We start from the raw sequence: 14011 nt of genomic DNA, 5'->3' as shown, positions 1-14011 counted from the left end.
TTTCCATCCACCAAAACCTTATCTTAAATTGTTTTGGTTGCTTATGTGTGTAGTAGTTAAAATAGAGTTCTTTGCAAGACACCCAGACTCTTGGTTCTGGTAATTAATTGTGTAATTTTGATAAGTCACTTCCTCTCCTTGACTCTCAATTTCTTGATGTGTAAAATGTGGCTAATTATACTTTTGTTAAATACTTCTCAGGGTTGTGAATCTTAAAAGATAATCATTATGAAATGTTATATAATTACTGCATTTTGCAGCTTAAAATGTCCTACTGGAACTTCTTTCTCTGATATTATTTTCTTGAGCATAATTTGATATATCTGTTAGCATGTAGTTCTATGATGTAGTTCCTTATGTGTCCTGTTCATTATCTTTTCCTCAGTCTGTCATATAGTAGCACTCATTCAATAAATATTTATGAAATAAATGACTAGGTGATATGGTTATTCAGTGAAATTCAATGGAGCATCATGTTAAATTACTAAAAGATGCCTCACAGTATAAAGTAATAACATGATGTAGTCCTGGTCCGGAGACTGCATCAGAGAGAGACTCATATAGTTGCTAATGTAATCTGTCTAAGAATACTGTAGAAGGGAAACCTGGAAATCTTTGCTATTATACTTTGGGAAGAAATGTTCTCTCTGGGTCTACAGATGTCAGGTTATATTGTTCTATTTCAGTCTGCTTATTTAGGCAAGTGAACTTGACTGTAATGCTTAATTAAGAGCACGGGCTAAAATCAAGTAGACCTGAATTCAAGTTCAATTTGTATGAACTTGGGCAGGTTATTTAGCCTTTCAATGCTCAGTTTCCCAGTAATACCTACCACAAGGGATGGTTGCAAATATTAAAAGAGATCATGCATGTAAAATGCTGAGTAAACTTCCTGGCACACAGTTACTTGATAAGGTTAATTATTATCATTAAAAATAGATATTTCTGGAACTTCCCTGGGGGTCCACTGTAGTATAAGACTTCACCTTCCAGTGCAGGGAGTACAGGTTCAGTCCCTGATCCGGTAGCTAATACCCCACATGCCTCTTGGCCAAAAAGCTAAAACATAAAATAGAAGCAATATTGTAACAAATTCAATTAAGACTTAAAAAAAATAAAAAGATAATGAAAAGTAGTTTCTTGGATTATCTTAAATTTATTTAAATTTTTATTAAAAGTCTGACTTCTCAATTGAGTCTAAAGGTAGTGTATCTATTGAGAGGAGTGATGGTGTTGTTGATCTCCATTGAAAGAGCATATGATAAAAAACTAGGAAGCGTCCACTTTCTTTTTTTTTTTTAATATTTATTCTTGGGTCTTCCCTGGTGGTCCAGTGGTTAAAAATCCACCTTGCAATGCGGGGGACACTGGTTCGATTTCTGGTCTGGGAAGATCCTACGTGCTGCAGGGCTGCTACGCCCATGCTCTGGAGCCTGAGAACCACAACTGCTGAAGCCCACGTGCTCTAGAGCTTGTGCTCTGCAACAAGAGAAGCCACCACAATGAAGAGCCTGCACATCACAGCTGGAGAAAGTCCACACACAGCAAGGAAGCCAAAATTAAATAAAATGTTTAAAATACTCATTTGTTTATTTGGCAGCGTCTTGCGTTGCATTCAGGATCTTTAGTTGCAGCATGTGGGATCTAGTTCCCTGATTAGGTTAGGGATTGAACCCGGGTCCCCTGCACTGGGAGTGCGGAGTCTTAGCCACTGGACCACCATGGAAGTCCCATGCCCACTTTTTTTAAGTAGGTCAGTTTAAACATTTTTGAAGACATCTCTGGGCAAGAAAAGCTAACCTTGACTAACTTTTTTTCCTTGGACTTAGGAAAGATATGTGGCGAGCTTGATGCCTTTGCAGAAAAGCATTTCTCCATGGAAGGTATAACTATATTCCATTAAATTCCTATATCAGTTCTCTAACTACAATTAACTTCTGTGACTATATCCATTTTTAATATTTAAATTCAGTATGTCTTGTTTTCTAGAGTCCACCCCAGTTAAGACAGTTTCTTCCAGAAGAATTTATGAAAACACTTGAGAAAACAGGACCTCAGCTGACCTCTAGAATAAAGGGTGACTGGATTGGACTTTACCGGTTAGTGCCCCCCCGCTTTTTTTTTTTTCTATTTCATCCATCTCTAGATCTTTATTTAAAAATGAAACAAAAAACTGGACTTAAGTATATTCTTTAAAAAAGAATTCATTGTTTCATGTGGTTTTCCTAGCTATAGGTAGAAAAGGTATTGAGGAAAGGAAGTTAAGTCATATCAAACTTTGTTTTTTTTTAATTTATTTTTATAGGCATTTTCTAAAATCTCCAAATTTTGATGGTTGGTTCAAGACCCGGAGGAAGGAAATGACCCAGAAACTGGAGGCACTCCATCTAGAAGCTCTTTGTGAAGAGGTTAGAAAACAGCGTGTTTGTGTGATGGTTAACAGCTATTGAAGATAACTCCATAGGGACTGGAATGTTCTATTTTTATCCACTACTTTATAAATAGTAATAGCTAACTGTTCTAGATCATGTGTGATGTGCCGGGACTGTGCAGATGCTCGAAGTGGATAAAGTCTTTTACTCTTCACAGTTCACTGAAGTTGGTATGTTATGATCTGCTTTAGGGTACATTTGAGGATTACAAATTAAGTGATTTGCTTCAGATCACATCACTGCTAAGTAGTGAAACCAGCAGTGTGCTCGAGCCCGCTTGCACTGGCTCACAAGAGCTACTTGTGTGCATCTTTTCCTAGTTCTGTATTCAGGGATCTCAGAATGGTAGCTTGAAATCAGGTACAGAGGAACACTTACACCACAGAAACTGGCAAAGCTACAAGCTAAGAGACTTTTCCTGGAGAACCGGTTGTTAAATAGCATACCACTGGATGAAGTTTGGATTCAAATCCAAGCAGTCTAACTTGATATCTTTTCCACCATGCCTTATTCACCTTTCCTAGTTATTATTAATACATTTTTCCTGTATTTGGACTTTTCCACATTCTATAAATTGTCAGAAGACTATTTTAAGTTAAGCTACTTTTAAAAATATAAAGGATAGAGACTTCCCAGATGGTCCAGTAGTTAAAAATTCGCCTTGCAGTGCAGGGGACATGGGTTTGATTCCTGGTCATGGAACTAAGATCCCACATGCTGCAGAGCAACTGAGCCTGTGCTCCACAAGTGCCCTGCAATAAAAGATCCTACAGACAAATAAAATAAATTTTTGTTAAATATACAAAGGATAGTCTCAAAGTGTGTTTAGCTTGAGGTGGGTTAACCTCAGTTTTAACTTTCTAATCATAAACTCCCAGTGACTTTCAGAAAAAGAATACCATGAAGATAACCACAGATAAGCCCAGGAAGAGATTATTTGAAGATACGAAGTTTATATCCAGGAATATATTCATATTCACAATTATCTTAATGTTAGTTCATGTTCCTTATAAATTACTCACTACTTACGGGTGGGGGTTAGTATTGTATCTTAAGTTCCAAATTTGTTTTTCTTGATTGATCTAAAAGGAGCACTTCAGAAAGGAATTTCTTACATTTCTTACATAATATTTTACTTCCAAATATTAGACAGTCATTCTGGCTAACATCAAAAAGTATCTGATTCTCACTGTCTCACTGTCTCATGTACAGAATTATTCTTAAACTGTAATGCTGTGTCTGGGTTAAAACCCTGTTCTTGTCCTTCCTTTCCAGTAGTTTTGCCTATTAAAAGAGCATGATTTCGATATTATTTTGATTATTTATTCATTTGGGATTTGTTTATTCTTCTAGGACTTACTTCTCTGGACCCAGAAACACACAGAAGTAGAAACAGTGGACCTTGTATTGAAGCTAAAAAATAAGCTGGTATGTAGCCAAAACGGCCAAAGATCCATAGGGTTATTTTGCTCTCATTTGAGGTGGTAGTCTGTGATGTATCACAGAAGTAAATTTTTAAATGAGAGGACCTGTGATTGGTCGGTTGATTATGATCTACTTGAGTGACAAGTATTTTCAGTCCAGTGACGGTTGATGGTCACTGGACTGAAAATACTTGTCACTCAAGTAGATCATAATGAAGCCATATATATATATATATATATATATATATTTTTTTTTTAGTTATTTACATGGAGTCTAATGAGCTTTACCGAAAACATTCTGACATGTTTAATACCACATGGTCTGTGCTGGTATTATCTATGTTAGTATTACATAGAAGTTTTTTTTTTTTAGAAGTTTTTTTTTTAACTCAACAATCATACTGTTAATGTGTCATGTTCTTTGCTTTTTTTAAGAATGCTATGCTATGCTAAGTCGCTTCAGTCGTGTCCAACTCTGTGCGACCCCATAGACGGCAGCCCACCAGGCTCCGCCGTCCCTGGGATTCTCCAGGCAAGAACACTGGAGTGGGTTGCCATTTCCTTCTCCAATGCATGAAAGAGAAAAGTGAAAGTGAAGTCGCTCAGTTGTGTCCGACTCTTAGCGACCCCATGGACTGCAGCCCACCAGGCTCCTCCGTCCATGGGATTTTCCAGGCAAGAGTACTGGAGTGGGGTGCCATAGCTTCTGTTAATTCTGGTCTCAGTCTGAAGTTTTCAAATCTTTGACCATTAATCAAATCTTTGTCTGTTTATTTAGAGAATATACTGTGTTAATCCAGACACAAAAGATAACTTAAATGCTTCCCAAATGTTCCTTATATAGTTACAGGCTGACCGAGAGCATTTACCTGTGAAACCTGACACTATGGAAAAGTTACGGACACACATAGATGCAATTATCTTAGCATTACCAGAGGACCTGCAAGGCATATTGCTCAAAACAAGCATGACATGATATTTGCCAAGATTTTCCAGCCAAAAGGATTGTACACCATGAAGCATACTGACATTTCAACCAGATGCACAAGCTGTCTCGGAGTGGAAAATAGCGGTGAATGCTCGCTACAGGGTTGAAAGACTATACTGTATAAACAGACATTTTTAGTGCATTATTTTTAAAAACAGATATCTGTGGTGGTTCCACTTTAATACTGAAACACCGAAAGGCATTTCTATATTTTTAATCATGTTCTAAAGTGCTCTTATGAGAGACCTGTGGGGCCATCAGTTTAAGTGATTCCAAACTGCAGTGCTGGCATTGCAGGTATTTTTTTAAATTGGTGCTTCTTTGCCCAATCATGTTAAAACTCAGGGGGATATAAAAATAACATTCACACTGGCTGTCTTCTTAAGAAGAAGGAAAAGACTGAACTGTCAGACTGTAGTTAGAAGTGATTAATGCTTTTGTAGTGCCTTCCGTGGTCCTACATGTTTCACAGAAGCCCAGCTGCTAGTCTTGAAGCTTTTTCTTAACTTTATTATAATATGTAGTTTTTTATAAGGCGTTTTTGAGTAATCATTGCTTAAAAATATATTTTTTGCCTCCTATTGTGTTTATTATTAGTGGCATTGGTGTTTTTTTAAACTGTCATATAGGTTTCATTTCATTATTTTCTATACCATTTTCAAATTTAATCTTAGTTTCACTGAAGAGAAGAAGGCATCTAATATTAATTATGGAAAAGTTTATTTCCTCTTATCCTTTACTAATTGAGCCTGAGTTAATTGGCTTGGATGTCTTTCAAAGACATTCTAATTACAAACCTCATAATCAGCTATTTTTATAAACTGAACTGTTCCTTTTTTAAAGGCATTTTTATACCTTTTGTGTGATAGTCATTTGAGTGATTCTAAGATTGATTTTTAGCATTATTTGTTTGGTAGGGTTTCCCCGCCCCCCCAAATTAATATTTCTCAGATTACTTTCCCTGCTGTTGACATGGGAACTTTTGCCTGAATCACTGTTGTATCTAAGCTAGTTTTGTTGTTGTTTTTGTTTGCTTCTGTTTTGTTTACAGTGTACTACCTTGCCAAAAATAGAAGATTGTGGTTTGGTAGAATAAGGATCTTTCCGTTGGTGTTTGAATAGGAGTGTCCTGAAGAAGCCACTATTTAAAATAGGCATCCATGACATAGCACATATGTGAATTACCCTTTACATATCCAAATTTGGTTGTAGGTTGTAGAAGAAATGGCTTCAGGAGCTATCTCTTAGTCTCTATTAATATAACTCTTAAGGGCACTCCCAGCCTAAGAATGGGTCCTTGGTGTATGTAACTGTGGTCTTCTATCCAAATGTGCCCTTTTCTCATGGATGTAGGTCTCTTGAAGCATACCTCAAAGTCATGGAAAGAATACTGCATTTGAAAGAAGTCATTTGCCTTGGATCACATGAGTTATTTTGTGAAGCAACAGTTGTCCTCATGGAAAAGGGGCAGCAACTTTTATATGCTAAAGTATTTAATATCTTCCTGGGAAACCTTATTTAGATATAAATGGTCATCTTATTATTTTTCAAAAAGGCATATTTTAATAATCCTACAATTTATATGCAGTTTGTGACCAGAGTTTGAAAGTGGTTAGTGTCACATCAAGGATCTTTTAAATTATACCACTACAGGATGTATCATTTCAAGTTTATTTTGCACAGCTAAAGAGTAGCAAAGGATGCCAGTTAGCATAATAATTGTATCTACATATTTACTATACTTAACAGAAAACCTAACACATACTGAAAACCATATCTTACTTACCGGGTTTATCTATTAATTTCAAATTATGTACTTGTAAAAATAACTTAAAACTGCATTGGGAACCTGACAAAGACTGAGTGATAACTTAATTTTTTGTGTGATTTTTAAAGTTGTCTTTTTTTTTTTTTTTTCTGAAGAGACCTTGTTAAGATCTAAAACCTGCCATTTAATGTTTATCTTCACCTCACCAGCGTCAGAAGGAATCACTGCTTTCAGGGTGTTGTGTAATGCCTGTTGCCTTCTGCTTTCAGTGAAAGGGGTTTTGAGAAGGCATTTATGGTCATTACTGAAAACCTAATTAAAGGCCTTGGATTTTAAAGCTGTTGGATATTTTGTATTATTTCTGAGTAAGATTGGAATGCTTGAAAAAAATGCAGGGTAAATGGAACTTTTGCATTATGGGATTCCTTTTAGTTTCTAACTTATTTTTCTGAATTCAAATGAAAACCTTTTTCTGCTTACTTTATTATGAACAGGTGAATGCTCCATTTTATTAACAGATCACAGAATTAAGTGATTTCATATCTTTCCTACTAGTGTATTGATTTTTGTGAAGTGTTCTGATGAAAAAAATTTTAGCTTAATAATCTAGGTATTGTTAGATTCTCCATTTTCTGCCTTTTCTTTTTTTAACCTTAAATCTCAAATTTCATTTCTTTCTCTTTTTTGCAAGTAGCTAGTAAATAATACTATTCTTTGGATTTTATTTTTTAATAAAATATATTAGATGTTCCTCCTTCTTGAAGTTACTAGGTAACATCCTTCAAAGTAGACTATAAAATATGTTGGTATATTTAAAAGAAATGCCCGTTGAAATGTGTCCTTTTTTTCTCATTTGCTCATAACTTACCTCACTTGTTTTTATACACCTGAATTTTACTTTCTTCAAGCATAACTTTAGGGGAAAAAATTTAACTAACTTTCTAATATTAGTCATTTAAAAACAGATAGTTCAAGAAGAAAAACCCTGTTAATTCATAGTAATGACTAAATTATCACAAATAATTTAGCTCTTCACATATGCTACCTACAACTTGGTTCAATTATGGTATTTATTATAATATCAATAGAAATTAGCATTTGTTAATAGAGCTCCAAGAATTTTTTTTATTCTTTTTGTTTGTTTGAAATAGAGTTTGACACAAGATACAGAATCATGATTCCTAAAATTTATCCTGCATCTAACTAGTTTTTAGTAAGATAAGCTTAAGGTTGATGGTTGACTAAATGAAATAAGTTTATGACTTTTATTTTGCAGTTATAATACTGCCTGTCTAATGAGGCACAAATGAGAAAAAAAAAAAGATGGCAGTACAATTCTGCTATATCTTAGTCTTTTGTGTTATTTCTGGACTTTTGAACACCAGCCTTTCTCTTACCCATTAGTTGAAAACCATGCTGCTATGCCTTTCTTCAAATTAAGATTAATGTTGTCTAATTATCTTAGGTCTCATTCCATTTTGCTAGTGTCATCACTAGGCTTGGGTTCTTTTGTTTATTTTTTTTAATTACTTTTTATTGGAGGGTAGTTGATTTACAATATTGTGTTAGTTTCCGCTGTACAGCAAAGTGTATTAGTTATACATATATACATATCCACTCTTTTACAAATTGTTTTCCTATATAGGGCATTACAGAATATTGAGTAGCGTTCCCTGTGCTGTACAGTAGGTTCTTATTGGTTATCTGTTTTATATATAGTATTGTGTATATTCAATCCCAGTCTCCCAATTCATCCCTCCCCTCCCCTTTCTCCTTTAGTAACCGCAAGTTTGTTTCTTATATCTGTGACTCTATTTCTGTTTTGTAAATAAGTTCCTTTGTACCATTTTTTTTTAGATTCCATATTTAAGTGATATCATATGATATTTGTCTTTTGCTCACTCAGTATGACAGTTTCTAGGTCCATCCATGTTGCTGCAAACGGCATTATATCATTCATTTTTATGGCTGAGTAATATTCCAGTAATCCTTCAAAGAAGGTATGTACCACATCTTCTTTATGCATTCATCCATCAGTGGACATTTAGGTTGCTTCCATATCCTGGCTATTTTAAATAATGCTGTAATGGCTCTTGGGGTCCATGTATCTTTCAGAATTACAGTTCTCTCTGGGTATATGCCCAGGCATTGTATTGCAGGATCATATGGTAGCTGTATTTCTAGTGTAAGAAAGCTCCATACTGTTCTCCATAGTGGTTGTATCAATTTACATTCTACCAACCGTGTAGGAGAGTTCCCTTTTCTCCACACCCTCTTCAGAATTTATTGTTTGTAGACTTTTTGATGATGGCCATTCTGACCAGTGTGAAGTGATAGCTCATTATAATTTTGATTTGCATTTCTCTAATAATTAGTGATGTTGAACATCTTTACATGTGCTTTTTGGGCCATCTCTATGTCTTTGGACAAATGTCTACTTAGGTCATCTACCGATTTTTTGATTCGGTTGTTTGCTTTTTTGATAGTGAGCTGCGTGAGCCGTTTGTGTATTTTGGAGATTAATCCCTTGTCAGTTGCTTCTTTGCAAATATTTTCTCCCGTTCTGTGGGTTGTCTTTTCATTTTGTTTATGATTTCCTTTGCTGTACAAAAGCTCTTAAATTTAATTAAGTCTCATTTATTTATTTTTTTAACCTTCATTACTCTAGGAGGTGGATTAAAAAGAATCTTGCTGTGATTTACATCAGATATTTTCCTATCTTTAATCCATTATGAGTTTATTTTTCTGTGTGACGTTAGAGATTGTTCTAATTTCATTCTTTCACATGTAACTGTCTGGTTTCCCCAGCACCACTTACTGAAGAAGACTGTCTTTTCTTCATTGTATGTTCTTGTCTTAGTCATCATACCATTTCTGCTTAGCCATTAGAAAGCTAAACATCATGAGTCCCTTATCTTTTTTACTGTTTCTTATATTTTTCCATATCCACCAGGATGAATACTTTGTAGTATAAATTGCTTCTATATTTAGATGCTTTTGAAAAATAGTAACTTTATATTCTGGAGTTACCATACTTTCTATTAAGTGAGTGAAGGAAGCTATTGAAATGATTGATTTTTTTGGTATTAATTTTTATTGGAGTATAGTGCTTTACAATGTTGTTAGTTTCTACTGTACAGCATAGTGAATCAGCTGCACATATACAAATATCCTGTTTTTTGGATTTCCTTCCCATCTGGGTCACAGCATAGTATTAAGTAGAGTTTCCTGTGCTATATGGTAGGTTTTCATTAGTTACCTATGAAATGATTGATTTTGATTGAACAAAATGGGTAAGTATTTTACAGCCAAAGGCTCTGGTGATAGAACCCAGAAAAAAAATTTTTAAACAGCTTTATTGAGGTATAATTGATGTACAATAAACTAAACACAGTGTACAATTTGATGTTTTGACATTTGAATACACCCATAGAACCATCAGCACAGTCATGATGGGAACATATCTGTTCACCCCCACCTCAGATTTCCTTATGCTTCTTTGCACTCCATCCTGTCTCCCTTCCCAATCACTGATCTGTGTTCTGTCACTGTAGATTGGTTTGTGTTTTCTAGCGTTTTACACATGGTATATACCTCTTTTTTTGATCTGGCTTTTTTTTCCCCTAACATCTTAAGATACTATTTATTTGTCTCCCCTCTGTTAAACCCTGAACCAGCCCCTTTCCCCAGGCTCACTGGGGATGTGTAGGAAAAGGATTATACAGGTCAGATTAGACATGGGAGAAAGAGAGGACTCCTTAGCATGTCCAAGAAGATGGAAAAGACTGTCACCAGGAAAAAGAAGTCCCATGGCCTCCCAGAATGGCATAGAAGAAGAGCTGTTGCATCAGGGAAGAGTTCCTGGAATAAGCAATGATGAGGCTCCCAAACAAAGTCCTAATCCCAGCCACCCCAACTGTGGCAGCCCCAGCCCCAGTATATTTGCCTGCTGTGTCAATGTCCCTAAAATGGCACTTCTTTGGAAGTTATGCCTAGGGATAAGTAAGGTCAAGGGCCCCGAGGCTGCCAAGCTGCTGAGGCTCTGATCTGTCAGCATCTTCAGCTGTTTGATCACTACTGCAGCCAGTGATCCACTTACAGGCACTCCTGACAAGGGAGGGGAGTGAGTGGCTGTGGCAGGAAAAGTGGCTCCCAGTGCGGAGAGTGATCTCACTTCCCTCTCATCATAATTGAGATTCACTCATATTGCATGTTTCAATAGGTGATTGTTTTGTTTTTATTGTTAAGTAGTATTCCATTTTATGACTGTAATACAAAATTCTTATCCACTCAGCTATTGATGGACATTTGGGTCCTTTCTAGTTTTTGTCTGTGAAAAGTTAAACTCCTGTGAACACTCACAGACAAGTCTTTGTATGGACATATATATCCTTTTCTCTTGGGTAAATACCTTGGAAGCTGAATCAATCGTGGATGCATGTTTAACTTTTCAAGAAATTGCCAAACTGTTTTCCAGAGTGGTTGTACTAATTTGTTTCCACCAACCGTATCTGAGAGTTCCAGTTTTTGCACATCCTACTCAACACCTGGTATGCCCAGCACTTTTAGATTTAGCAATTCTAATGACTTATACTGTTGTTTTATTGGGATTGTAAGTTTCATTTCCCTAAAGACCTGTGCTGTTGAACATCTTTCCATGTGCTTTCCATTAGTCATCTATATCTGTTCTTCGATAAAGTATCTGTTAACAATCTTTGCTCTTTTTGAAGACTGAGTTGTTTAATTTCTAGTGGTTGAATTTTGAGAGTTCTCTCAAAATTCTTGATAGAAGTTACTTTTCATATATGTGGCCTATAAAATTTTTCTACAGCTTTTGGCTTTTTTTTCATTTTCACAACAGTGTCTTTTGAAGAAGCAGAAATTTATGAATTTCTACACAAATTCCTGCTGGAATTTTGATGGGGATTATATTAAATCTCTGGGTAAATTCTTAATGTCCTCTGATCTATGGACAAAATACATGTCTCCATTTATTTGTGTCTTATCTAATTTCTTAGCAATGTTTTGTTGTTTTCAAGGTACAAATCTTTCACATCTCCTGTCAGACTTAACCATAAGCCTGTTGTATTTTTGATATTGTTGTAAATGATGTCATTTTATAAAATTCAATTTTTAACCTTTCCCTAAAAAGTCCCAGCTCAGAATTCTAACATATACTTGTATATTGATGTTATATCTCACAACCTTACTAAACTCGTTAATTCTAGTAGCTTTATTTTGGCATGGTCCATCATATTCTTTCTTCAAATTTTTATTTATTTTTGGTTGTGCTGGGTCTTCATTGCTGCACAGGCTTTTCTCTGGTTGCTGCGAGTGGGAGCTGCTCTCTAGGTGCGATGTGGGCTTGCTGCGGTGGTTTCTCGTTGCAGAGCGTGGGCTCTAGGACATGTGGGCTCAAGTTGCAGCTGCCAGGCTTCAGAGCACCGGCTCAATAGCTGTGGCACATGGGCTTAGTTGCTCTGAGGCATGTGGTATCTTCCCGGATCAGGGATCAAACCCATATCTCCAGCATTAGCAGGTGGATTCTTTACCATTGAACCACCATGGAAGCCCTCCATCATATTCTTAACATAGGAGATCACGCTGTCTGTGAATAAAGAATGCTTTACTTCACCTTTCCCATCTGGATGGCTTCTGTTTAGTATTCTTGCCTGACAGCACTGACTGGAACCTCCAGTAGAATGTTGAGTAATGTTTATGAGACTAGACATCTTTCTTATTCCTAATCTCAAAAGAAAGCATTCAGACTTTTATTATTAGGTGTGATATTAGCTGTAGGTTTTTTGTAGATGTGCTTTATGAAGTTGATGAAGTCTTCTGTTCCTAGTTTGCTGAATTTTTATCAGGAATGGACTTAAATGCTTTTTCTGAACTATCAAGGTGATCATATCATTTCATTTGGTTTTGTCTTCAGTTTGTGAATACGATTTATATGTTAACACAGAATGACTTTTGAATGTTAAACCAACTGTATTTCTGGGATTCAGCCCCAGTTGGCCTTGATATGTTATCCTCTTAATACAGTTTTGGATTTGATTTGCTAAATTTTTGTTTAAAGTTTTTGCATCTGTGTTCATGATGGGTATTGGATTATAGTCTTCTTGTAATGTCTGTCTGGTTTTGGTATCATGCCTTAGAATGAGTTGAGTTTGTGTCAAGATGGTATCATTTCTTCGTTAAAGGATGGTTTGTGAGAAGGTGTTTGCAGTTTCAATTTTTAAAAAATAGATACAAAGCTATTAACATTATCTATTTCTTCTTGAGTATGCACTGGTTTTCTGTGTCTTTCAAGAGCTGTGTCCTTTTCATCTAAGTGGTGGTATTTATGGGTGTAAAATTGTTCATAGTATTTCCTTGTTAGTCTTTTAATATCTGTAGAAACTGTAATGATGTAAACTTTCTCATTCCTGATATTGGAGGCTTATTAATTTTATTCATCTTCTGTAAAAGTCAATTTTGGTTATATTGATTTTCTCTGTTTTTCTGTTTTCCATTTCATTGATTCTTACTTTTGTCTTTCCTCTCTTCTCCTTACTTTGGTTTTAATTTGCTCTTCTTTTTTTCAGTTTCTCAAAGTAGAAGCTGAGGTCACTGATTTGGGACCTTTTCTCTAACATAGGTTTTTAGTGCTATACATTTTCCCCTAAGTACTGCTTTAATGGCATCCCATAAATTCTGGTTATGTTCTGTATTTATGTTCATTCAGTTCAAAATACCTTATAATTTACTTTAGGACTTCCATGGGTTATTTAGAAGCATTATTATATTTCCTTTTTTAAAGAACTATTTATTTGGTTCTGCCAGGTCTTAGTTCTGGCACACAGAATCTTTTTCAGTTGTGACGTGTAAGTTCTTAGATGCGTCGTGTGGGATTTAGTTCCATTAACAGGGATGATGGAACCTGGGCCCCCTGCATTCGGAGCATGGAGTCTTAGCAACTGGACCATCAGGAAGGCCTATGTGTGTTATTTCCTTTATTTACATATTTATAAATCTTTTGAAAATCTCTTTCTTCTTTGTTTCAAATGTCATTTAATGTGGTCTGAGAATATACTTGGTATGATCTGAAAATTTAAGGTTTGTTTTATGGCCCAGAATACAGTTTATCTTTGTAAATGTTCCGGGTACACTTGAGAACAATGTGTATGTTGCTCTTCTTGGGTGGAGTGTTATATAAATGTCAGTTAGGTCAAGTCTGTTGATAGTGTAGTTCATGTTGTTGATTTTCTGCCTTCTTGTTCTGTCAATTATTAAGAGAAGGCTATAGAAAGATCTTGATCAAATTGTTAGATTTGTGTATACTCTGCTCACATGTCTAGTCTGATATTAATAGAATTCCAGGTTTCTTGTGACTAATGTTAGCATGATATATCTTTTC

At 35.6% G+C, this 14011-nt stretch overlaps 1 protein-coding gene across 4 annotated transcripts in view; it reads left to right on the top strand.

Annotated features, from left to right (window-relative positions):
• The window catches only part of DENND6A (DENN domain containing 6A), a 72836-nt gene that overhangs the window by 42104 nt on the left and 16721 nt on the right, over positions 1–14011 (top strand). For 2 of the 4 annotated variants that reach the window (XR_003507917.1, XM_027523920.1), the window contains exons 16-19: positions 1830–1883; positions 1990–2099; positions 2306–2408; positions 3786–3860. Coding sequence is in view for 3 of the 4 variants with exons in the window: in XM_027523920.1 (XP_027379721.1) it covers positions 1830–1883; positions 1990–2099; positions 2306–2408; positions 3786–3860 (342 nt within the window). In the remaining variant the exon portion in view is untranslated. Of the gene's footprint in view, positions 1–1829; positions 1884–1989; positions 2100–2305; positions 2409–3785; positions 3861–4700; positions 6950–14011 lie in introns of those variants that run through there. The other 2 variants (XM_027523921.1, XM_027523919.1) reach the window with 2 other exon arrangements.

Source organism: Bos indicus x Bos taurus, chromosome 22 (assembly GCF_003369695.1).
Source record: "Bos indicus x Bos taurus breed Angus x Brahman F1 hybrid chromosome 22, Bos_hybrid_MaternalHap_v2.0, whole genome shotgun sequence".
Taxonomy (NCBI): Eukaryota; Metazoa; Chordata; class Mammalia; order Artiodactyla; family Bovidae; genus Bos; species Bos indicus x Bos taurus.
The sequence above is the reverse complement of the archived record's forward strand: the minus strand, read 5'-3'. Positions and strand labels throughout refer to the sequence as shown.